The sequence below is a fragment of the Suillus bovinus genome, assembly GCF_016758785.1.
Source record: "Suillus bovinus strain UH-Sbo-P2 chromosome Unknown EDB93scaffold_1, whole genome shotgun sequence".
Lineage (NCBI taxonomy): Eukaryota > Fungi > Basidiomycota > Agaricomycetes > Boletales > Suillaceae > Suillus > Suillus bovinus.
In genome coordinates, this window is record NW_024542057.1 from 404,141 (window position 1) to 424,252 (window position 20,112).

General features: G+C 49.0%; 7 protein-coding genes across 7 annotated transcripts; 5 read left to right on the top strand and 2 right to left on the bottom strand.

Annotated features, from left to right (window-relative positions):
* Window positions 1-146: 146 nt before the first annotated feature.
* On the top strand, window positions 147-3,206 carry EDB93DRAFT_1111655 (uncharacterized protein). Its single transcript, XM_041448096.1, has 3 exons — window positions 147-826; window positions 877-2,794; window positions 2,844-3,206. The coding sequence occupies exons 1-2, from the start codon at window positions 195-197 to the stop codon at window positions 2,792-2,794; spliced, it is 2,550 nt and encodes an 849-aa protein (XP_041313456.1). The 5' UTR covers window positions 147-194; the 3' UTR covers window positions 2,844-3,206.
* Window positions 3,207-6,476, bottom strand: EDB93DRAFT_1111659 (secretory pathway protein Sec39-domain-containing protein). Its single transcript, XM_041448097.1, has 3 exons — window positions 4,446-6,476; window positions 4,239-4,398; window positions 3,207-4,189 (listed from the first exon to the last, which is right to left on the bottom strand). The coding sequence occupies exons 1-3, from the start codon at window positions 6,379-6,381 to the stop codon at window positions 3,271-3,273; spliced, it is 3,015 nt and encodes a 1,004-aa protein (XP_041313457.1). The 5' UTR covers window positions 6,382-6,476; the 3' UTR covers window positions 3,207-3,270.
* A 1,155-nt stretch (window positions 6,477-7,631) lies between these two features.
* Window positions 7,632-9,092, bottom strand: EDB93DRAFT_1111662 (uncharacterized protein). The gene is made up of 7 exons (XM_041448098.1): window positions 8,893-9,092; window positions 8,606-8,833; window positions 8,401-8,535; window positions 8,275-8,351; window positions 8,193-8,220; window positions 7,982-8,137; window positions 7,632-7,928 (listed from the first exon to the last, which is right to left on the bottom strand). The coding sequence occupies exons 1-6, from the start codon at window positions 8,950-8,952 to the stop codon at window positions 8,123-8,125; spliced, it is 543 nt and encodes a 180-aa protein (XP_041313458.1). The 5' UTR covers window positions 8,953-9,092; the 3' UTR covers window positions 7,632-7,928; window positions 7,982-8,122.
* A 56-nt stretch (window positions 9,093-9,148) lies between these two features.
* On the top strand, window positions 9,149-12,951 carry EDB93DRAFT_1111666 (NRDE-2, necessary for RNA interference-domain-containing protein). The gene is made up of 8 exons (XM_041448099.1): window positions 9,149-9,720; window positions 9,768-9,856; window positions 9,907-10,621; window positions 10,671-10,716; window positions 10,771-11,568; window positions 11,622-12,422; window positions 12,472-12,590; window positions 12,641-12,951. The coding sequence occupies exons 1-8, from the start codon at window positions 9,270-9,272 to the stop codon at window positions 12,871-12,873; spliced, it is 3,252 nt and encodes a 1,083-aa protein (XP_041313459.1). The 5' UTR covers window positions 9,149-9,269; the 3' UTR covers window positions 12,874-12,951.
* Window positions 12,952-16,281, top strand: EDB93DRAFT_1111668 (uncharacterized protein). Its single transcript, XM_041448100.1, has 3 exons — window positions 12,952-15,011; window positions 15,066-15,251; window positions 15,307-16,281. Exons 1-3 carry the CDS (start codon window positions 13,196-13,198, stop codon window positions 15,933-15,935), a joined length of 2,631 nt encoding a protein of 876 aa, XP_041313460.1. The 5' UTR covers window positions 12,952-13,195; the 3' UTR covers window positions 15,936-16,281.
* On the top strand, window positions 16,138-17,455 carry EDB93DRAFT_10882 (UreD urease accessory protein-domain-containing protein). Its single transcript, XM_041446116.1, has 2 exons — window positions 16,138-16,588; window positions 16,641-17,455. Exons 1-2 carry the CDS (start codon window positions 16,340-16,342, stop codon window positions 17,370-17,372), a joined length of 981 nt encoding a protein of 326 aa, XP_041313461.1. The 5' UTR covers window positions 16,138-16,339; the 3' UTR covers window positions 17,373-17,455.
* On the top strand, window positions 17,456-20,080 carry EDB93DRAFT_10923 (MFS general substrate transporter). The gene is made up of 18 exons (XM_041446426.1): window positions 17,456-17,724; window positions 17,780-17,869; window positions 17,923-18,003; window positions 18,056-18,095; window positions 18,152-18,218; window positions 18,280-18,353; window positions 18,406-18,573; window positions 18,628-18,741; window positions 18,789-18,807; window positions 18,856-18,911; window positions 19,026-19,143; window positions 19,194-19,210; window positions 19,260-19,335; window positions 19,393-19,412; window positions 19,472-19,481; window positions 19,529-19,597; window positions 19,652-19,685; window positions 19,739-20,080. Exons 1-18 carry the CDS (start codon window positions 17,539-17,541, stop codon window positions 20,006-20,008), a joined length of 1,509 nt encoding a protein of 502 aa, XP_041313462.1. The 5' UTR covers window positions 17,456-17,538; the 3' UTR covers window positions 20,009-20,080.
* Window positions 20,081-20,112: the final 32 nt, after the last annotated feature.

Genomic DNA, 20,112 nt, shown 5'->3' on the forward strand with positions numbered 1-20,112 from the left:
AGGCGTATAATAGGCTCGTGTGCCGATCGAGGCTACGTACTACGCATCGGAGGATAACTAGTTTCATAAATTTAATTTTGTGGAATGATTTAAACTTTGTTTTTTATTATACGTGGGATTATTTCTATTTCATAATGTGTTAGAACCAAGGTTGGTAGCATGTCTCTTACCTTGGACTGACAAGTTCTGTGGTCATGTTGAGGTCCGTCCATTCACCATGGGACGCCCAAGACGACCTTCGGAGCGTCCGCTCCTATGCTCCACCTCACACTCGTTTTTCTTCAATATCCGAATTTTCCGATTCCCCGTCAGTCTACAGTCACGCTTACTTCTCTCCAGACAGCAGGGATATTGAACCGAATACCAGCTCATATCGCTATGATGTACCAGACTCCTCCAGCCAACGTCGGCCATCCATTTCGAACTCTGACTACCTCGATGATTATGCAGCGAGTAGTTTGGATCTCGATGATGAGGACGTTGCGAGTGTTTTAATTAACACACTTGGCGACACGGAAAATGATGACGAAGACGACGATACCTCCCATAGGATAAGTGTTCAGGGTCCAAAGATACGGTTCCACTCTCGAGCTCCTTGGGAAACCGGAGAAGATAACATTGACGAGAACGACTCAGATCATAGTGCAATGTCCAATGTCTTTGGCAAAAAAGTCAAAAGTAAGACTGCGAAAGCTGATCTCATGCGGCACTTCGGCAAGAGTTCTTCCGCCAGACCCAGCGCCGAGTCAATTCGTTCTCAGGTTCAATCCAATAGCTCTTTTGAAATTGTTGCGGGTAATCAATCTGGCTCGCGAGGTGCCTTGTAGTACGTGTTTATCTCTCTTAATGTGTGACGTTTTGACCCCCAACATTTAGCACCCTGGCCCAGGAATCATTCTCGACCTCCTCTTTGACTGTCCCCAGCTCTCAACGGGTTCCTGCCCTTTCGCTAAGAAATTGCCATAATTTTTCTCTTCCCCGCACTACAAACTATCCACCCACAACTCACTACGACGACCAGATGCCAGAAGAACCTCAGTCTCCCACGAGCTCCTTGCAAGAAATGGGACACGTTTCCCGGTCATCATCCTCCACACAAGATATACCCAGACCATACTCTCCAGCTTCCGAGGTTCCACGAAATCACGAACGTTGTGCTACCGTTTCGTCGTTTCATACTTCCAGATGTCGCGTGTCTCACGAGGACTTCGTACATCCCTATGCCAACCCTGATTTGGTTGCTTCTTATACCCCTCCTAGACCTACCCAGCTCCGTTCTACCTTTGGACATGTCTCGCGGAGCGATTCGGCCGTCACTGTGACGGACTCACTGAGTTCACGGTCCGGTGCTTTCTCATCCACTATAACACCAGATACCTCTGCCTCATCTATACCATCACGAGATCACATTTCCTCCACGGGCATGCGTGTTCATGGCAAAGATATTTCTCCCCCCATCGCAGTTCTCCACTCCAGCGACCTCAATTCCACGCAATGCGATCAAAGCACCAACTTACCGTCTTTTCACCCCCCACCCGCATTTGAAGGTGTCCCAGGTTGGAATGCTTATCCCTCTTCAAGTGTCACTTTGATATCGCTGCAGGAGGCACAAGCGAGAGAAAGGACCCGTAGTGCTACTGCCAATGCCGTGGTTTCGTCCCCCTCTCGGGCCCATGAGACTACCTCACGCATACCTTTTCCTGATGCAGATGACACTGCCAGTATAGCGAGTACTGAGACTTCCGCTACTGGCAACTTCAAGCAAGCTCGCCCTCGTTCCACTAGTGCTGGCGCTCGTGCCAAAGGTGTCCTTCATTCAGTCGTTGCGGCATCTTTCCATAATAAGCCTGAGCGAAGGGGGTCAGAACCCGACACCATTAATTCCAGTGGCCAAACCCTGAAGCACAAGAAAAGCGGGTTTATGAGGCTCTTTAATGGGCGTGAACGGGAGAAAGGTCGTGACAAGGGGAGGAGTCCACCGCCCCCAGTTCCGCCTTTACATGGTGTTTACTCGGACTACCCTCACGCAGGCAACGAAGATAGTAAATCGTCACTTCCAACGATTCTACCTCGCCTGTCATCCTTGAGCTCAGATGCCAGGAGCAGCACTGCCCTCAACGAGTCCTCATCAGATGCCGAAGGACTTTCCCCAAAGATGTCATCACCTTCGCTGAAGCGCGCCCCGCCCTCGTTGTACATATCAACTGGCGCATCAAACCGCTCTCCACTCTGTGCTGATCATCGACTCATGGACCCAGCTCAATCACCCCAGTCAGGCAAAAAACCACCTGGGCATCCTCAGCTTGAGGCCATTGACTTTCAAGCTCTTAAACTACGTCCAATATCTACGACGTTCAGCTCTCAATTCGCTGACATTGTTGCCATCCCTGAGGTAGAGCATACCCCTGAGCTCGAACTGGACACGCCGACATCTACAATCAGTTCAGTTGCAGCGCTCTCGCCCGTCACTCCTGGATGGTCGCGACCTAGCGACGATAAATCATCGCCAGAGGAACAATCCCTCGTAATCAAGGCTTTGCGGGAGCAGATGATAGCAGCGAAGAAGGCCTGGCAGCACCAAATCTGGGATCTGCAAGGTCAAGTGAGGAACTTGCAGGCTGAAATTGAGGACCTTCATGCTGCGGATGAAGACAAGGGATATTGCGAACACTGCGGTAGGGGTGGTCCCAGAAAGGAGCGTGAAGCTTCTAATGCAGGAGCGAAGAAAATTGGGGTTGTCGACAGACCGAGGGGACGCACAGGCGATTCCGCTCGTTTTGTCAGTAGAAACTAGGCAGGTGTCTGCCAATCACCACCATGACTACCCTATTTCACTTAACTAGGAAGGTTGGATCACCATCATGGCCTTGTCACTCATTATTTCTTGCTTCAAAGGGCCACATCAAATATATGGCTGCTAATCAGTCGGTCGTGTGCGTCTTGATATTTGGGCTTACATTATCTATCTAGCTCTTGTCTTATGTATAACTTCTTGTTTTTCTTCCCCCCCGTGGCTAATTAGGTATAATTCTATTCATCTTATAAACTTATCAGTAACTTACCACATTCCTTTCGGCGCCTTCCTCATTGTCGTTCATTGTTGATACCTTCGATTTGTTCCAGTTCATATTTACCTCTCAATCGGCATACCTCTTTGAGTACTGTATATTGCTAGTTATGTTTTCTCGCAGAAGAGATGTATGTGATATATATAAACAATCTAGCTGTCCAAAAGTCCTATGCATAATGTATATAAAGAATCCGACCAGCTCAGCTCTCATCGTCTGCCCCCAACAACCAGCCAATGCCTCGTTGAAGCACTCGGCTTGCTTGTTGGGAGACATCTTCACCATCCAGCCTGCGGTGGTTTTCATCTCTACCTCCTGACCTAGCTTGACCTTCACGACTCTCCGAACGCTCGCGTCCACCGACTCTGAAGGGGAAATTAGATGCCACGCGGCTGAAGGCTCGACCAGCGAGGGCAGCCGCATCCTCGGCATTAAGAAGAGGAGTTGTGGGAACGTGAATATTTTTTAATCGTGATTGCAAGGAAGAGACAGGTTTTGTAGCGGCAGGTTTCGGACGGGGGGAATGATCAGCAAGTCGTTCCTTGCGCACCTCCAAATCCTCTTGTTCTATTCGCCGCCAAGGAATCAGAATATCATTCAGTTTGTCTGCCGGGCACAGCTCCAGCGCACGACCCATGAGCGTGAGCTTCTGTTCAACGTCCGGGAATTCTGGATGCCGCCCAAGCTGAAAGCAGGCGAGCCAACAAACTTCGCTGGCCTCCTGGAGTCGTGGCTCCTCTGTTCCTGATGATGCAATAGCTGAACGAAGGTTGAAGACTACGTCGATCATCTTTTGGTTCGTATCAAAAGCCCGTATAAAATCCCCTGCTTGTAATGCGGCATCAGATACCATTGCCAGAGTCTTCACCTCTGCAACGACGTCGTCTCGGAAGCCGAGTTTGTGAAGGAGGTCGAGCATTACTTGTGTATGTTTATAGGCGTCTGCATTGCTCGAAAGAACCCGGGAGATCAAGGACAGACGGTCTTTGGTGAGTCGTATCTCAATGGGTAAGATGGGAATTCCTGGTCGAGACATAATATTGAATGAAGAGAGGCGGGATGTGGCTTCGATAAAATCTCGCTCTTTTGTCAACTGCTGAGATGGCGCAGGAACGTCCAAGCTAAATAAAGCATGAGCACCTTGTATCCTGCTGTATTATGAGGGCTCACCAGTCATAGGCAAGCTTCATGTCGCCAACTTTGTAATTAGCAGACCGTGCGTTGTCATAAAACTCGCGAGACGCGGCAAGGCAGAGATCCTCGATTTTAGAGGATTTAAGGACTAGCTTGCCATGCTTAGAATGAATAAGGTCTTTGGCGATATCAAATCCTGATTGACGGTTGAGCATCGAGCCAAGAAAAAGCTAGTATACTCACGACCAGAGCTCAGAAGCCCGCTGAAGAATATGGATGACACCTCTTCTTCCGTCAAAAGTCCGAAGGCACTTGGTACACCAGATTCATTCTTCCCACAAAGTTTTAGCATGTCATCCAGCAACCATTCCCAGTCCTCCATCTCCCCAAGTTTGTCGGCGACGGCACCAGTGCGACGAGCCATCCTGTTGGCCCAAGCACGCTGCTCTGTGGCATTGCCTGCACTCTGAAGGAACCAGCGTAATGGTGCAGGAACGTTCCACCGCGCAAATATCTCTCCGGATTCAAGATGAACGTCAAGAATGTCAAGCGCGCGCGAAAGCGAGGCGACTGGAAGAGGCTTGAAGAAGAAAAGTAGATCTGTAGGGCCACACTGAGGGTGCGCTGTAGATGGCGTCACGAATTCTCCAAGAGAAACGATCGTAGCGTCTGCCTCGTCTGCTTCGTCTTCGGGACTTGGGCCAATGTCCCATGCGGGAAGGCACTCAAAAATACGACTCATCGTGATCCACTCGGTGAGGCTGTTGCTACCATAAAGGCAAGCCAGAGCAAGCCGTGCAACGTCTTCATCATTCTTGATGACTCTTTGGGGCGGAAGCAATGTCGGTTTGGAGGCTTCAATGATTGCCGCGACGATATCCAACGGTGCATCAAGAACGTAATTATGAAGAAGACGGTCAGGAAGATCTGGATCAGGCTGACCAGCCCGTTCCGACCGCGACTCCAAAACGAAGAGATAGGGCATAATTAACCGCGAGATATCCTTAGCTACGCTGTCTGGTGTTGAATGAGCTAGGTATGCACCCACAACTTGGGACGGTTCCATGCTTCGCCAGCGTGCTAAAGTCCAATCTTCATCATCTTGAGCCCATGCCTGAGGAACGTCGTAAACCAGCCGAGTCATCAAACTCAGATCTTCTCCTAGCACGTCAAGGTCTGGGATGCCTAGCGAGCCACCATGCTGTACAAGGGAAAGTGCTACGTCTAGCATCCCTGTCGATGATATGACCTGGTCGACACGTTTCCAGTACCAATTAGTCAGTTGATGTGCAGACAACAACTGACTTTCTTGGGAGGCAACGTTGGCTAAAGAGGGATACAGAGCTGCGAATTCATCTGAGAGCTTCATTTGTGCAAGAGCCGCTTGAACCTCTGTTGACTCTACCCAATCTTCTTCCGTCCGCCATCTGCGTAATGGGCTTGCAAGCTCTTTGTCTGTGGCCCCGTCATATGCTGGAAGAAAGTCACAGTAGTCGGAAGGGTTAGAGTGACATGGTATGCTTTCCAGAATGGTGAAGCGGGACGGCCACAGACACGAGCGGTGGTACGTCAGGAGTGTCCGTACAGCGTCGAAACACTCCTGCGATGCGTAGAAGCATGCCATATCCAAGATGTCCTCTGTCAAAAAGTCCTGTAACGGTATAGGGAGCAGAACAGGAGTTGCTGCGTGAGCAATGATGGAGGCTTCTGCTTCTTCTTTCCAAGGGTCATCTTCCCATTCTTCATCAATCCCTGAATTATCTTCCTCGTCTCTCTTCTTCGCCAGAAGTTCCTTATATATCTCGGCAAAGGAGTTCAGTCTGTCGACGCGCGCAAGTAGAGCAGTCCGAATGAGACACAGTTGTGCATCTTCAGGTGTATCAGTGAGGTACGCTCTAAGCAGTTCTTTAGGCTCAATTACAGCGTCAGAACTTCCAGAAGCCCTAGAGGTTGGGAGAAGGATCTCTTTGCACCTCTGCACGGCTGCGCTCGTTCGATTGATTCCAAGCTCGATGAGGGAACGTTGAACTACTACGTCGCTCACGAACCGGTCGACGCAGGCAGCTGCCACCCACAGGTCATCGTTGACTGGGACAAGAGTGTCCTGAACATCGCTAACTGTAATTTCCTCGTCCTTGAGGGTTTCCCAGCGAGTATATGATGACTCAGTGGAGACCATGGTGATGGTGAGGATATGAGGAACAACCTTGAGGGCCTCGAGTCAGTGGTGCTTCAGTCTGCTGCAAAGTATGCCACGTGCATACCACTTGTGTGTGATTATATCGAGGTTTGTGAAATTATGATTAAACCTTAATATTTATGAAGAGCACATCACTCTTTGAAGTTCGATTACTGCACCTCTATAATCATCTGCAGACAACCATCCTATGATACCGTCACAGATTCCCTGATTCTAGTGATTCACTTGCATTCAAGCAACCACCTCAGGAAATATTATTGGATATACTAGAATTTGCACTTCCACTCAGTCTTTCTGGACGCATCCTTGGCTTGCGGACCTTTGTCTGCTTGGTGGCGCCCGTGTCTGGCGCAGCGAACAAAGAGATCCTCAGTTCTTGTCTGCAGCACCCTCTGTTATACCGAGCAATACATCTTCGCCGTGTCGGACAAGCCGTAGCACTTTGCAGGGCAATACGTGACTTGGCGAGATGATTATGGACATCAATGTGTCTTGTCATGTCATGTTCCAGTACTCTGTAATGTTCGATGAAGCCTTTCAACGCATCTTAGGCGTAAACACAAACGCTACACGTTGATCGCTAAGCATGGTGGGTATCGGCTCCATACCCCTGTATGACCTCTCGAAAGTAGTCCAACGGGCCCTTCCACACCGCAAAAATCTCACCAGCTTGTCTTTATGCTTTCATACTACCTACGGTAAGGATTGTGTCAAACATCTTACCCCCGAGCATGTCCAGGAATTTCATATTACCATGATGTAGTCTTCCCAAGACCCGGGCCGCTGTCCTGTCTTGGAGCACTCGCATTATTCCAGAACTCGCAGAGTCAGCCCATGAGCCCCTTCTGGGCATACCCAATGACCAGTTTCTTCTAGACCACTTTCCTCGGATAGGAGGTGTCTGTCACACAGGACTTTGCGGTAGATAGGTATCTGGGCGACGTGGCACCCCTCCGCGGGGCCGGTCTCAATGCCATACAGGTGTCATGAAAGTCTCGATGCTTTCCGTAACTCCAAGCCATTAGGTTATTGGATCCGGCACTGCTCAGAGCTACAGGGCCACCGTGGCGGCTCACCTCGTCATTCCTCTCGACTTGGTGCAGCACCACGAGACCTTGGAGTAACGTTTTCAAGGGGTTTAGGTACAGCATGAAGCAGGACATGGAATATGTCTCATCTCATGTGGCCGCTTATGCTGGTCTTCAATTGTTCTAAGCATAGACGGCGCCGACATTGACTCAACATCAGCAGGCCCCAACTCAAAGAGTGATGGCGAGACATTCGACAGTGTCTCCTCAGTATCGTATGCAGCATGTGACAGCGAGGGAGATCTAGAAACGGTTGAATATTTCCCGTTTGTTGCAACAATGATTTAAAAACCTGAAAACGAAACAAACGTAGATCTCGAGACGACATTGTACATCGACTGTCATATTTTTGGGACATAATGTTATGTACTTTACGTCTTGTGACGAACATCCATCGACATCGCTATGTAGGATGATATCCGTACATATGGCTTTTACCTCGATGAATAATCAGAACTTTCATCCGTAAGGTGAAACTACGATACTTTTACCAGAGTAAAGGGATGGTGAGATATGCGATCTACCCGTGGCCAGGCGCTACGAAACCACTGACATGTAAACTGGCAATCTAAGATGTGTGGGTCCATGAACCTCCCATACCAAAAGAATGAGTGAAATGAAAACCGAAGCGATCAAAACAAGGTTTCCTGAAGCAACAATGTAAACAAATGAGAACTTTCAATGTAGGATTTACGAGCTTACCTCGTCCCTAAGGTATTCACCAACGTCACTAGGAAAGGATATTTCGTAAGACACAGCAAACGTGATGATCGATGGAACCTACGCTTGATGAAAGACAATTATGGCTGTTGGATCTAGTTTCCGGGTATCTACTGTCGACCGAGCTGTGACGCCAAAGCCCTGCAAAAACGATGAGTCTGGGCCGAAGGCATCAGAAAAGACTACGTACTAGTGGTACATCATTCATACTGAAGACTACCACCCCTTGATGTTCAGGAGTATCTTCTGTTATCCGGCCAAGATGCGCCTTCACCACATGATTGCCGTACAGGAACGGCATTTCTCCGTTTGGTTTGATCCAAACCTATCGGACGTCGAAGTAGATAATTGCGTTACAAAAATTGCCAGAGGGGCAGCAAGTTCATAGGGCGCACCTTGTATTTTGCATATTGTGCAATATGGTCAAGCGCTGTTACATGCAACTTGAACTTGCCACTTTTGCTGAATTTTCCGAAACAAGTGCCAACGCTAACGAAATTTGGCCGAGCGACTGATATGCTCATACGCATCGACGATTCTGAGACATAGTAGACCCTATCTTTGTGTAGCCTGAAACAATATGGTTCATCCTTGCGGTCGATGAGATGGATAAGATTCTTTCCCTGATTTTCATAGGGTCAGTAAAGAAGGGGTATAAAAAAACACAGGCAATTATGCGTACGATGTAGTTTGCAAGTTTTGTGAAAACTGCTTTGCTCTCGTCTTCTGTGAGGGGACGCATTGCGAAGTTGAAGTTACTTGAAGCGAACTGTAAAAATGAGGCTAAGGTGGCAGTTTGCAATGAAATCGAGTTTTGAAATAAATAGATTTCCGAGTAACGAGGTGAGGGGCAAGTTTCGGTTTCTCATCGGGAATGTCCGAAAGCACAGCTTACTTAAACAGATCTTTGCAGGTGGTTAGATCAAGTTCTTTGACAAATTTGAGAACACCGTAATTAGTACCTAGCTCCTTGCGCACCACGAGCTACGAAGATTGGCCCAGCTGACTCGACTACAACGACCGAATTGTTTGATGCTCCTGCCTTGAGGTCCATTCGAAATGTCTACACCCTCATTTTCGTCATTTCCACCCTCGTTCGCCTCGTTCCCAGACCTTGACCCTGGTCCGAGTAGGAATACCCTGAACCGGACGCGAAATGAAAGCTCCACAAACGCTCGGGAGAAAGATGGCATGGTTAAAAAGGACAAGAACCGACGTGGCAGCAAGAAGTTGGCAGACAAGTCTCGAAAAGACAAGAAACATAAGACGGCAAACCACGACCTTGAGCCGGTGCTTCCCAGGCAACACGGACATACATGGAAGGGAATGAGCATATCGGATGACGAAAAAATCAAGGCCGAGGAGGACAGACGTCTTGCTCAGAGTGATATCCAAGAAAGCCAATGGGATTCTCGCCCAGTATTTTTCTCTGATCGGAAAGGTGACCAGCTAAATGTTACTTACGGCGGTATTCACGCTGGGAATATTCCCAAGTACTATATTGTAAACCGTAAGTCATTTATTGGATGTCCTGTTGATGTCTAAATGATGTACAAGGGGGTAGAAGTATTCTTGGTCTTGATGGGGACTGGGCTATCTATCGCAGAGGTAAAGGTATAGAGATAAACATAGGAAGGAGGCATAAGGTACCATATTCCTACGTCAAACAGATATCCACAAATGACCTTGTTTCTAGCAACCCGCCCTGACCGACTCGAGCGTGACAGCATTGTTGGCAGCAACCCCGTCTCGACGCATTATTGGACCTGGGCATGGTTACAAGTATGAAGAAGTGGATGGTTTTTTGCGACTGCCCTCCAACCATGGTCAGACAGCTGCCGAAGACTATCGCGCTGTAACCAGGCAGCAAGAACACCTTGATTCGGACTCTCAGTCGTCTGCTTCAGATGACAGCTCAGGTGATGAGTCAGGACCCATTCTCACATCACATCAGTTGTCTTTAAAGACACTCGAGCAGCAGTTGGCTGTCGATCCATCTTCAGTCGAGACGTGGTTGTCACTCGTGAGACACTCATTGTCGAGCATCCCCGTCACCTCGAAAAACGCGACCAAATCTCGGGCAGAGATAACGCTTGCTATTCTTACCCGTGCTCGTGCTGCCCATGCACACAACCGGTCATCTCATATTCTATTCCTGAAATACCTAAGGGCAGGAGAGGAAGTCTGGCACGAGAGCAAAACTAAGGCCGAATGGGAAGAAGCCCTCAAACTTGGCAGAATTGAAATTTGGATGGAATGGCTCGAATGGCGGATTCGTACCGCTGCCGGTGGAGTTGACACGTCAGTCACGGATGCGACGCGCGTCTTAAGCGCGCTCGGTAGCTCTGAAAGCCATGAAATTGATAAATTACGAGTCGTGTGGCGAGTTGCGATCGCATTCCAACAAGCAGGTACGGAACTACTGCCGCGTTATTCATATTCCTTATCGATCTGTTTCAGGCTACTATGAGCGTGCTACAGCCTTATTCCAGGCACAAGCGGAATTGTGAGTTTTGTGGAATTCTACTCCGAATGAGTCCTATCTTCACACTTGTGATAGAATGTTCGAAGTGCCCCAGTCATTGTACGGACTTCCCCTTGAATCGCAACTTGAATCTCTCGAAGAATTTTGGGAGTCCGAAGTACCGCGCGTCGGCGAGCCTGGAGCGAAAGGTTGGAGTCACTGGATCTTATGCGGTAGACCTGAGAACTCCAGTTCCCCGCTGAAGGCAATTCCCCAGATGGACGTCGACATCCAATCGAAAGATCCGTATATCCAATGGCATTACGATGAGTTGCGCGCCGATCGCACGTCACGTGTGCCCGCCCGCTCCGTGAACACAATGAGCAAGTCTGACCCATACGCGACAGTTCTGCTTTTGGATATCAAGGCATTATTATTACCCCTCCACACGGAAGGTGCCAAGCATGCATTCCGCCTAATCTGGTTATCCGTTCTAGGCTTGCATATCCCTGGCCTCGTGGAAACACTGTTGCAGGGATCTTGGGATGATCGATGGTCATTCACTTGCCTCTGTTCTTTCTCGCGGTTGGATTCGATTTTTCCTGCTACTGCGGGACAGCGGCAGCTAACCGCTGACTCTTATGCTGGCACGCTCATAGGGAGAGAACGAGAATTTTCTAGCTCATTCGGTCCGATCAAAGAGTGGCATCGCGATGCTCTCGGACCGTTGGAGTGGGTAGGCCGAGAGAAGTGGCGCATGTGGAGTGCTATGGATCTGCAAGGGATCGACCAAGATTTCGTACGAGCTGTATTCAAGCAGCTCAGATGCAGTAGCGATGACTATGAGTGGGACATTTATGCACTAGCATTTGAGGCAGCTCTTAATATCAAAAGGTGCGATCCGTGTCTTTATCTGTGCGTTAGTGGCACTTATGCTGGTGCTTCAGTGCTCTGAAGCACTCGCGGACGTTTTTATTGACAGCACGAGATTCTCTACCGCACTGGGCAGCCCACGCACGTCTTGAGCGCTTGCGCGAGCACGTGGTTGATGCCCGTAAGGTTTATCAAACGGTACTTGTAGCCTCTCAGCACCCGCGAAGCCAGCGTTTCGTTGGTCAGTTATGGTGGGATTGGGCTGAAATGGAATGGCTCAACGGTGACCAAGACGCGGCACTATGTGTTATACAGCGCTCAGTCAACATCGAGGGTGCGGGTGGTATGATGATTCTTCGTGTAAAACGCGCTCTCGACGATACGATTAGCTGCGCTCACGAGCAGTGGAAGGACCAGGAGGGTTGGATAAAACTGCGGGCCTTGATCGAACTGCTTACCACCTCATCTCAAGATGGGGCACTCACAATCTTTGACTCTCAGCCGAGCATTAATGAGAGCGGTAGTCCGAGAGAGAGCATGATGGTGGCATCTCTTATACTACTGTACAATCATTCGGTCATGCTACGAAGTCCTACTCCACCGGCTGTCCTGAGGAATCGACTGCAGATTGCCGTCAACACTTACCCGGACAATAGCCTGGTGTTGGGAATGTTTCTAGAGGCTGAAAAGGGGTATGGTATCTGGGGTCGTGTACGGGCACAACTAGGACAAAACACGGCTGATGGGGGCCCAAGGGAAAAGAGCATTTCACGGCGTATCGCAGAAGTGTGGGTTGCTGGGTGGGAGAAAGGGCGATGGCAGAGTGAGATCGAACGGACGAGGAGCGGACTTTCTGCGGCTGCGGAGAGTGAGAGGTTTGTGCGATTGTCCTTTTCCGGCTATCATGGTTTACATTATTTTCAGGACTAGGGGAAGTGCTATTTTGTGGCGCGTCATTTTGGAATTTGAGATTCGGGTAGGGGAGCTGCAAAGGGCGAAAAAACTGCTTTACAGAGCAGTGAATGAATGTCCACTTGCCAAAGGTAAGTATATCGCAATGATTATGAAAGTACAAGCTAATTTTCATATGCAGATTTATACATGATAGCTTTTGGGCCGCTGCGTTCTATGTTTAGTGCTCGCGAGCTTGATGGGTTCGTTGACATTATGGCGGAAAGGGGTATTCGGATGAGGAAAGGTGTTGATGAATACGTTGAAAGGATGACTGGCGGAGATGAAAGCGGTTCTGATAACGAAGGTCTGGATGGTTCCGAGGATGAAATCGAACACGAGGCGAGGCAGAGGCGACTACTAATGCCATACTAGTACTAGTGGTGTGCAAATAATGTTGTTGTTTTGGTTTATTTGTAACGAGGACACCACAATGAATGACAAATAGTAACAAACATCTCCCTCGCCTTCCGTTAGTTTTCGTTAGACGTCAAGGCTCAAGCACCGACACCCAAGGCCATTGTTCGTTCATAGGTCGCGTATGTGAAGATCACCCGTCCCAATCATCTGGCCGGTATATCTTCTAATCACCCTTCTCTCCAATTACGTCGCTCCCTACCATTAATCACCACTGACCTACTTCGCCAGCCCCGTACGGGGTTCTATAGTTTATTTACAACAAATACTGTAATCCAGCATGTCCACCATTCCAGCTCCCTTACTACCACTCGCTCGTGAAGAGTGGCCAGACGCAGACTTCGATCTACCAGATGGCGACCATATCCGTTCTCTCGACGTTGAATCCGACAAGGATGAAGATGAAGATGAAGCTATGGATTGGGACATTGAAATGGACCTAGGGAAAACCGGTGGCGCAAAGGCAAAGGCCGTCGTCGCCGGCATGGCTGCCAGGTCGCACTTCTCAAGAATTGTCTCTGGCAACATGATCACAATCCGTCCCCCACTCACTTGTCAAGAGGAAGAAGATGAAGAAGAGGATGAAGGTGTGTCTACTATAAAGGTCGCCACTCTTCAAATGGCTGTTGCCAAGTCCCCTCCTTCTCCCATCGACGAGGACATCGAATCTGCCTTCGCTCTCCCTTCAGACCTCACACAATTGTCCCTCGCACCTATCTCACTTAGCCATCGCTCTTCGAAGAACTCCTTGGAATGGGGTGATCACACTTCATCATCTCAATCCTCTGATGCGTATTCCTCCCTTGGTCTCGCCGATGCTTCCTCATCATCAAACTCTGTATCCTCCCTTTCCTTACACGAAACAGAAGAAAGTGAATGCGATGAAAACGAAAGCGAGCTTGAGGGACTAGTCGTTCCCTCCGGCCTCTTCGAGTCCAGCCAGAGCGCAAAGCATCTTAAAAAGATGCTGGAACTCAAGAAGCAGGTCCTAATAACTGATCAACGCATAAAAGTTGCCAGCCCCGACCCCGAGGATGACTTTGAAACGGGTCTCCTTATCGAGGATGATGACGATTTCAGCCCAAGCAGGCTCGTAAACACAAAACAGAACCAGCGCTACAATCGTAGCAAAAGCGCTCCTGCTCGTGCACTCTTGCCCACACGTCCGCCCTCAAGGATGAGGGCCGACAGGGCAAAGTCACCTGTAAATCCTCCTGTCTCATCTGTCCGTCAGTTACAGCGCATTAAGCTTTCATCTTCACCCCCACCCCGCCCCTTGTGTACACGTGCTCTTACTTATAAGGAAGCACTTTCCGCCGCCCCTCCTCTTCCAACAAACACCTTTTTATCCCCTAAACCTGGCAGTCTCCGAGGACAAAAGTCGCATTCTGGCCTTAAACCCCCTACCCCTCCCTCAACACAACGCAAGGGGCTCACCCGCAAAGCCTCTTTGTCTTCCTTAATGGAATGCAGCACCTCTCAGGCGTCAGGCTCTGGTGTCGTTATTGCTGCAGGTCCATCATCAGGTAAACTTGCACGCTACGAAGCACCCACAGCTGCCTCACGTGCAAAGTCACACACGAGCTCAACCAGTCGTATCCACGGCCTCGACTTTATCGTGCCACCCACGAGGCCGTCTACCCCTTCTTCAAATCAAGCCGCACTGCGCTTGACTATGCCAACTTCAATGCGTATGAAGTCGCGACCTGCTCTGTCTTCTGTCTTCCCCGGACCTGCCATTACTCTCCCTGCACCCCAACCTTCACATCGCGCAACATCACCAATACCACCTCGCCCTCCTTCAACACTATCATTACGTAGTCGTGCTATTCAGGCGCAGCCACCATTCGTACCTTCAACATCAGCTCCTAAGCTTCTGCGCCGACCAAAGCGACAACGCACATATGGCGACGGCACTGAACTAGATGCCTTTGACGACCTCCCGACAGACCGAGATAAAGAGGGAAGGTTTAGGGTACAACCTAAGGCGACAAATCGTGGTCCTGTTGCTAACTTGTCAAAGTCCTCCGACAAGGAGAAAGATAAGGAGACAGGTACCATGCGCAAGAAGGGAAGAAAGGATGTCACTAGCTCAGGTAAGAACACGTGTATTTGTGTGCTCGCCCTCCCCATATACCTTCCTATTATAGATGTTTCGGGCGCACTTGCACCTGCCACAAACACATTGAGGCGCACAGGTCGCATAGAGTTCCCAAAGGCTTCTGGCACCGAGATTTCCATAAAGAAAAAGAAAGATGCCTCATCACCTGTGCTTGGCCACACAAGGAGAAAACCTACCCTGATCCGCCACCTCGGCAGTGCAAGCGGACCAAAAGGTACGATTGAGTCATAGTAGCTCTTAATTTGATGTTCATGGGAGTGTCAACACAGTTGTGGGTGAGATGAAATGGAATCCGACAACCCTTCGTTGGGAAGGGAATGATCAAGTACTCCGTGATTTTGATACAGTCGTCGGAAGTTCCACGCGCCCTGCATTGATCACACACCTCACCGGGTCATCCATTGGATCCCCAGTGGGTTCCTTTGCCGCTGGTGCTCGCAAGGTCGGCAACATGATCTTCGACCCCACACGGATGTGTTGGGTGTCAACATTACCTCCCGACGAAGAAGAACCAGATGTCTTCGCCGATCTCGCAGATGACGAGGATGATGAAGATGCGTGGGAAGCAAAGGGAGGCACAATCCGTGCCAGTCAAGGATGCACCAGTGGTGTAATGTCAGATACAAGCGCCTCGACAAATTCAGCTATCATCATCACCGCCCCCAGCCCAGCACGTAGCCGAATACGAACAAATTCCGAGTCGGAAAGCGATCGTGGTTCAAGGGCATCCATTGTTTATGACGTGGCCGATGATTTCGTGGAAATATGTCGCGCTGCAGAAGAAAGACACAGGCAAGAAATCAAAGGATGGCGAACGTCACGGCAGACAGATCCTTTTGCTTCGCCTAATCGACGAGACCTGTATGAAATTCGTGCCCTGGCTACTCGGAAGTATTGATATTATTTTCGTATCTTATGCTGTTCCCAAGTCTCCTCCTGATTGAACTGCACGACAACCCTATGCATGTCTTTGATTCGCCTCAGATTTGCCGTACAAAATTATTGGATTTGTTCCTTGCCACTCCCTCGATCGTTCATGTATCATTGATTCGATTCGTTGTTCACCTATCTTATTACTTTTACTTGGTTCTTTTATCGTCGCTCGTTAGATTTTCCCTTTTTTTTCTTCCCTTCTCGCTGCTCTGTCTCCTCTTGACTCAATGTGTATGGGATAATGTGGAATACCTGTTCAAATACCGGAAACATTGTGAATTAACCGACAATCAATTAGGTTCAAATATAGGTCGAAATCGCTCTCAGACTCTAGCGCTCTAGTTGCCATTCCATGCCAACTAACAACGAATGTCCTCCACGGCTGGGGAGAGCATCCTCGTAGGCACTGGACATATCACCTGTGATCTACATTCATCAACTGTCGTCTTTTCAAAGCTTTCGTCTTCATACCCGCTCAAGCTCTTGTCGCCTAGAGTTGCAGAACATGGGGTTGCTATAGTATATGTGATGAGCTATGGGGGTGGTCTGGTTGGCGGTGATCGTATACAACTTGTTGTTGAAGTAGGAAAAGAATGCAAGCTCCTACTGCTCTCACAGGTGCGATGGTGTATGTCTCATGATGATGACTATCTGAGACTATATTCGTCAGGGATCCACAAAAGTCTTCAAAACGCGTGCTGGAAATAGAGCATCCACGCGTTTTCGAAGATCTTCTACCCAACCGACTCCAAGTCGACCGAGTCTGCAAGCGGTTACGACTCAATCTATGGAAGTCACCGTAGCTCCTGACAGCTCGCTCTTCCTCTTACCTGACCCTGTGACTTGCTTCCGCTCTGCATCTTATACCCAAGTGCAAACATTCCATCTTGCTGGGAGCGCGTCGATCGTGTTGCTAGACTGGGTTACCTCGGGGCGTAGGTCTATGGGCGAGGACTGGGATTTCCTCCGGTATTACAGTATCAACGAAGTCTTCGTAGAAGGCCGCCGCGTCGTACGGGACGTTTTACTGCTAGATAACCCGTCCCTTGACACACAAACTGCGTCCGAGTCCTGCTCATCAAATCCTACTAGTCGCTCACCGCTTCGGACGCTCAAAGATAGGCTTGCGCCCTATTCATGCTATGCCATGCTTTTTCTTTACGGGCCCCAGACGCATGGTGTCGTGACTGACTTGCAGGCAAAGTACCGCAGTATTTCTATTTTCAAACGTGCCACCCCGGAGAGGTTCCTTTGGTCCCTGACTCCCGTGGATGATGGCAAAGGCACGGTTGTAAGAGCTGCTGGGGTTGATACAGAGGATGTGAAGGATTGGTTCAGGGAGGTACTTAGAGGGTTGGAAGCTGTCGTTGGGATTAATGAATATCGTAAAGTGTTCCTTTGATCCCGTGCAAGATGCTGTACTTGGAGTCCGACAGCCTGAGAAGGATATCCTAAGTGCCTGTATGCTCACACTCAGGATTACCCATGACCATGATAGCTGCCGTGTTCCGAGCGCACTGTTACGCGATAAGACAGTTTGATACTTATGTGCTTCATCCTCTTCTCTGATGTCACATTCAGGATCTGTCGTACAACTGGCAACAGACAAGGACGAGCTCTACGAGGCCCATGTCGACACTAGTCAAGTTGACGAGAGACGACTCCTTCGTAAGATTGACATTCGAGTCGTACCTTGGTTGGGCCTTCTCTATTTTCTCAACTTTTTGGATCGGGGAAGTATAGGAAATGCAAAGGTGATGCTTTTTAGCTAGCTAGTGAGTTAAATTCAAGATTCTGACGCGTTCCTAGTTATACCACATGGAGACCGACTTGGGCATCACAGACAAACAATATCTCATTGCACTTACTGCCTTCTTCTTTCCATATGCATTACTTGAGGTAAGGGGAATATGTGCAACGTTGCCTCTGTCCGTGGTACTAACCTTATGCAGCCTGCAAGCAATGTAATCCTCAGAAGGGTTCGACCCTCGATGTGGCTTTCTTCAATGATGTTCGTTTGGGGAATTGTTATGGTATGTGTTAGAAGCTCTTTAACACCTTCGCAATGTAATCACTCGGAGCAAGATGTGCCACGGATTTCTACGCAACTACGGAGGGCTCGTCAGTAAGCCTGGTATACTCTGAAAGCTGATCGCTTTTGAACCCAGTATTAATTTCTAGCATTGCGAGTACTGCTTGGAGTGGCAGAGGCTGGTTTATACCCCGGAATTGTATTTTATATCTCCTGGTATGTCGATGTTCTATGTGCCTCGTATCCCCCCTTCGCGGTGCTGATATCATGCATGCAGCTGGTACAAGCGGTCCGAGCTCGGTACACGGGTAGCGGCATTCTTCACTTCTGCCACTATAGCAGGAGCATTCAGTGAGTGCATCGCAGTACATTCAAGGTTTGGTGAAATATAGTGTGTTTGTAGGCGGTCTCCTGGCCGCTGCTATATCCAACATGAATGGTGTCGCAGGAAAGCCTGGCTGGTCTTGGATTTTCATTCTCGAAGGACTCCTTACCGTATTGTGTGCGATTGCTTCATATTGGGTCATCTCGAATTTCCCTGAGACAGCCGGGTTCTTGACCAAGGAAGAGAGTAAGTAGTGAGAAATACCTCCCAGACACTTGCTCAACACTGACATGAACACAGGGGTTTTCGTCATTAGACGTTTGAGGGACGACATGCAGTTCAGCGCTGGCGGCGAGGCATTCAAAACCCAATATATTTGGCAAAGCCTCCGGGACTGGAAAACCTACTTAGCAAGTACGTCCGTTCAGGTCATCGTTGTCAGTGGTACTGAGTGTACATAGTGGGTATATATATGGGATTGTTAGTTAAAAGAGTCATAACTCCGCGATCGTTCTAATACGTTGTCAGTGATGGTCCATTATTTGCATTTTCCTTATTCACCCCGACAATCATCAATGAGGTTCGTAAATTCTCCAGAGGTTCAGACATCGTCTCTGACGTTCCTGTCCTTTAAAACTGGTAGCTTGGTGAGTACTGTCAATGTTTATCCTGCTGAAGTGCTTGACCATCGCACTTAGGTTACACAGCAACAACAGCGAACTTGCTTTCCGTACCCGTATACGTCTGGTCATGTATAGTGACCGTGATCGTTGGATTAGTCGGTGACCGCCTCGGGAAGAGAGGATATATCAATTTGTGCGCAACACCATTTTTACATAACGTTCGAGGTCTCATGGAAGCGGTAGAATTCTATTCGGAACGGGCAAGTGTTTTCAGCTTCAATGGCGAAACATAGGCTAAAAATCTTTCAGGTCTGGTTGGTTATACCATACTAATCACATCAAGCATTCCAGCATTGTCTTATTTCGCATGCTTCTTAGCTTCGTCGTAAGTCTGATGAAATGCACTCCGACTCGAACGCTAGCTTGAACATATCATCCCCAGCGCTATATATCCGACAGTCCGTATGTGTCAATCCTCTTCCACACACAGATAGCATGGAACTGATGCAAACATGAAACAGCGAATTCGGTGTTCGTTGGTTGGTTTATTCTTGTTTCTCTCACTGACCGTACTTCAGAGCATGGGTGGCAAGCAATGTCGAGGGCTCCTATAAACGAGGTGTCACACTAGCCATGGCCATCGGGTGGTACGCCGATCCACATATTGAGCCAATCAGGCAGTGTAACTGACACCAATAAAGGGGAAATTTGAACGGAGCTGTTTCCTCGAACGTCGTGAGTCCGCGAAACTAGCTCAAACTATCTGCCCCGCTTATATCTGCCCGTAGTATCGTGCGCAGGATGCACCTTGGTACAGGCTTGGCCATGGCATCATTCTTGCCTATATTGCAATCGGCTGGTTATGCTCAGCAGCATTCATGTTCCTGTTGCGTAAAGAGAACGAACGAAGGGACAGAGGAGAGCGCGATGAAGTAATCGACTGCGACAACTCTGGGGAGATAAGCGAGTTGAACTTGAAGAATGGGCGATTTGAGACAGTCAACGATGCACGACGCGAGAAAGGTGATGAGTGGAGTCAATTCCGGTATACCCTATAGATACTATTTAGTACGCATCGAGAACGGTAAGTAGAAGGGTAACACGGGCGTTGCGTGTAATCGAATATACAAAACATATGTGGTTGCCGTCCTGAGCCTCGTAG

Excerpts from the sequence above, each read along its gene's own strand:
- EDB93DRAFT_1111659 (XM_041448097.1), bottom strand. The coding sequence starts at position 6,381 with ATGGTCTCCACTGAGTCATCATATACTCGCTGGGAAACCCTCAAGGAC. Across the intron at positions 4,399-4,445 it reads CGGGCTTCTGAGCTCTGGTC|GATTTGATATCGCCAAAGAC; the intron begins GTGAGTATACTA and ends ACCGTCAATCAG. Across the intron at positions 4,190-4,238 it reads ATGAAGCTTGCCTATGACTG|CTTGGACGTTCCTGCGCCAT; the intron begins GTGAGCCCTCAT and ends TGCTTTATTTAG.
- EDB93DRAFT_1111655 (XM_041448096.1), top strand. The coding sequence starts at position 195 with ATGTTGAGGTCCGTCCATTCACCATGGGACGCCCAAGACGACCTTCGG. Across the intron at positions 827-876 it reads GGCTCGCGAGGTGCCTTGTA|CACCCTGGCCCAGGAATCAT; the intron begins GTACGTGTTTAT and ends CCCAACATTTAG.
- EDB93DRAFT_1111666 (XM_041448099.1), top strand. The coding sequence starts at position 9,270 with ATGTCTACACCCTCATTTTCGTCATTTCCACCCTCGTTCGCCTCGTTC. Across the intron at positions 9,721-9,767 it reads CAAGTACTATATTGTAAACC|GGGGTAGAAGTATTCTTGGT; the intron begins GTAAGTCATTTA and ends ATGATGTACAAG. Across the intron at positions 12,591-12,640 it reads TGAATGTCCACTTGCCAAAG|ATTTATACATGATAGCTTTT; the intron begins GTAAGTATATCG and ends TTTCATATGCAG.
- EDB93DRAFT_1111668 (XM_041448100.1), top strand. The coding sequence starts at position 13,196 with ATGTCCACCATTCCAGCTCCCTTACTACCACTCGCTCGTGAAGAGTGG. Across the intron at positions 15,012-15,065 it reads AAAGGATGTCACTAGCTCAG|ATGTTTCGGGCGCACTTGCA; the intron begins GTAAGAACACGT and ends TTCCTATTATAG. Across the intron at positions 15,252-15,306 it reads CAGTGCAAGCGGACCAAAAG|TTGTGGGTGAGATGAAATGG; the intron begins GTACGATTGAGT and ends GTGTCAACACAG.
- EDB93DRAFT_10923 (XM_041446426.1), top strand. The coding sequence starts at position 17,539 with ATGTCACATTCAGGATCTGTCGTACAACTGGCAACAGACAAGGACGAG. Across the intron at positions 19,598-19,651 it reads CTAGCCATGGCCATCGGGTG|GGGAAATTTGAACGGAGCTG; the intron begins GTACGCCGATCC and ends ACACCAATAAAG. Across the intron at positions 19,686-19,738 it reads GAGCTGTTTCCTCGAACGTC|TATCGTGCGCAGGATGCACC; the intron begins GTGAGTCCGCGA and ends ATCTGCCCGTAG.
- EDB93DRAFT_10882 (XM_041446116.1), top strand. The coding sequence starts at position 16,340 with ATGTCCTCCACGGCTGGGGAGAGCATCCTCGTAGGCACTGGACATATC. Across the intron at positions 16,589-16,640 it reads AGCTCCTACTGCTCTCACAG|GGATCCACAAAAGTCTTCAA; the intron begins GTGCGATGGTGT and ends TATATTCGTCAG.
- EDB93DRAFT_1111662 (XM_041448098.1), bottom strand. The coding sequence starts at position 8,952 with ATGCGTCCCCTCACAGAAGACGAGAGCAAAGCAGTTTTCACAAAACTT. Across the intron at positions 8,834-8,892 it reads CAAAACTTGCAAACTACATC|GGAAAGAATCTTATCCATCT; the intron begins GTACGCATAATT and ends TATGAAAATCAG. Across the intron at positions 8,221-8,274 it reads ATAATTGTCTTTCATCAAGC|TGACGTTGGTGAATACCTTA; the intron begins GTAGGTTCCATC and ends ATCCTTTCCTAG.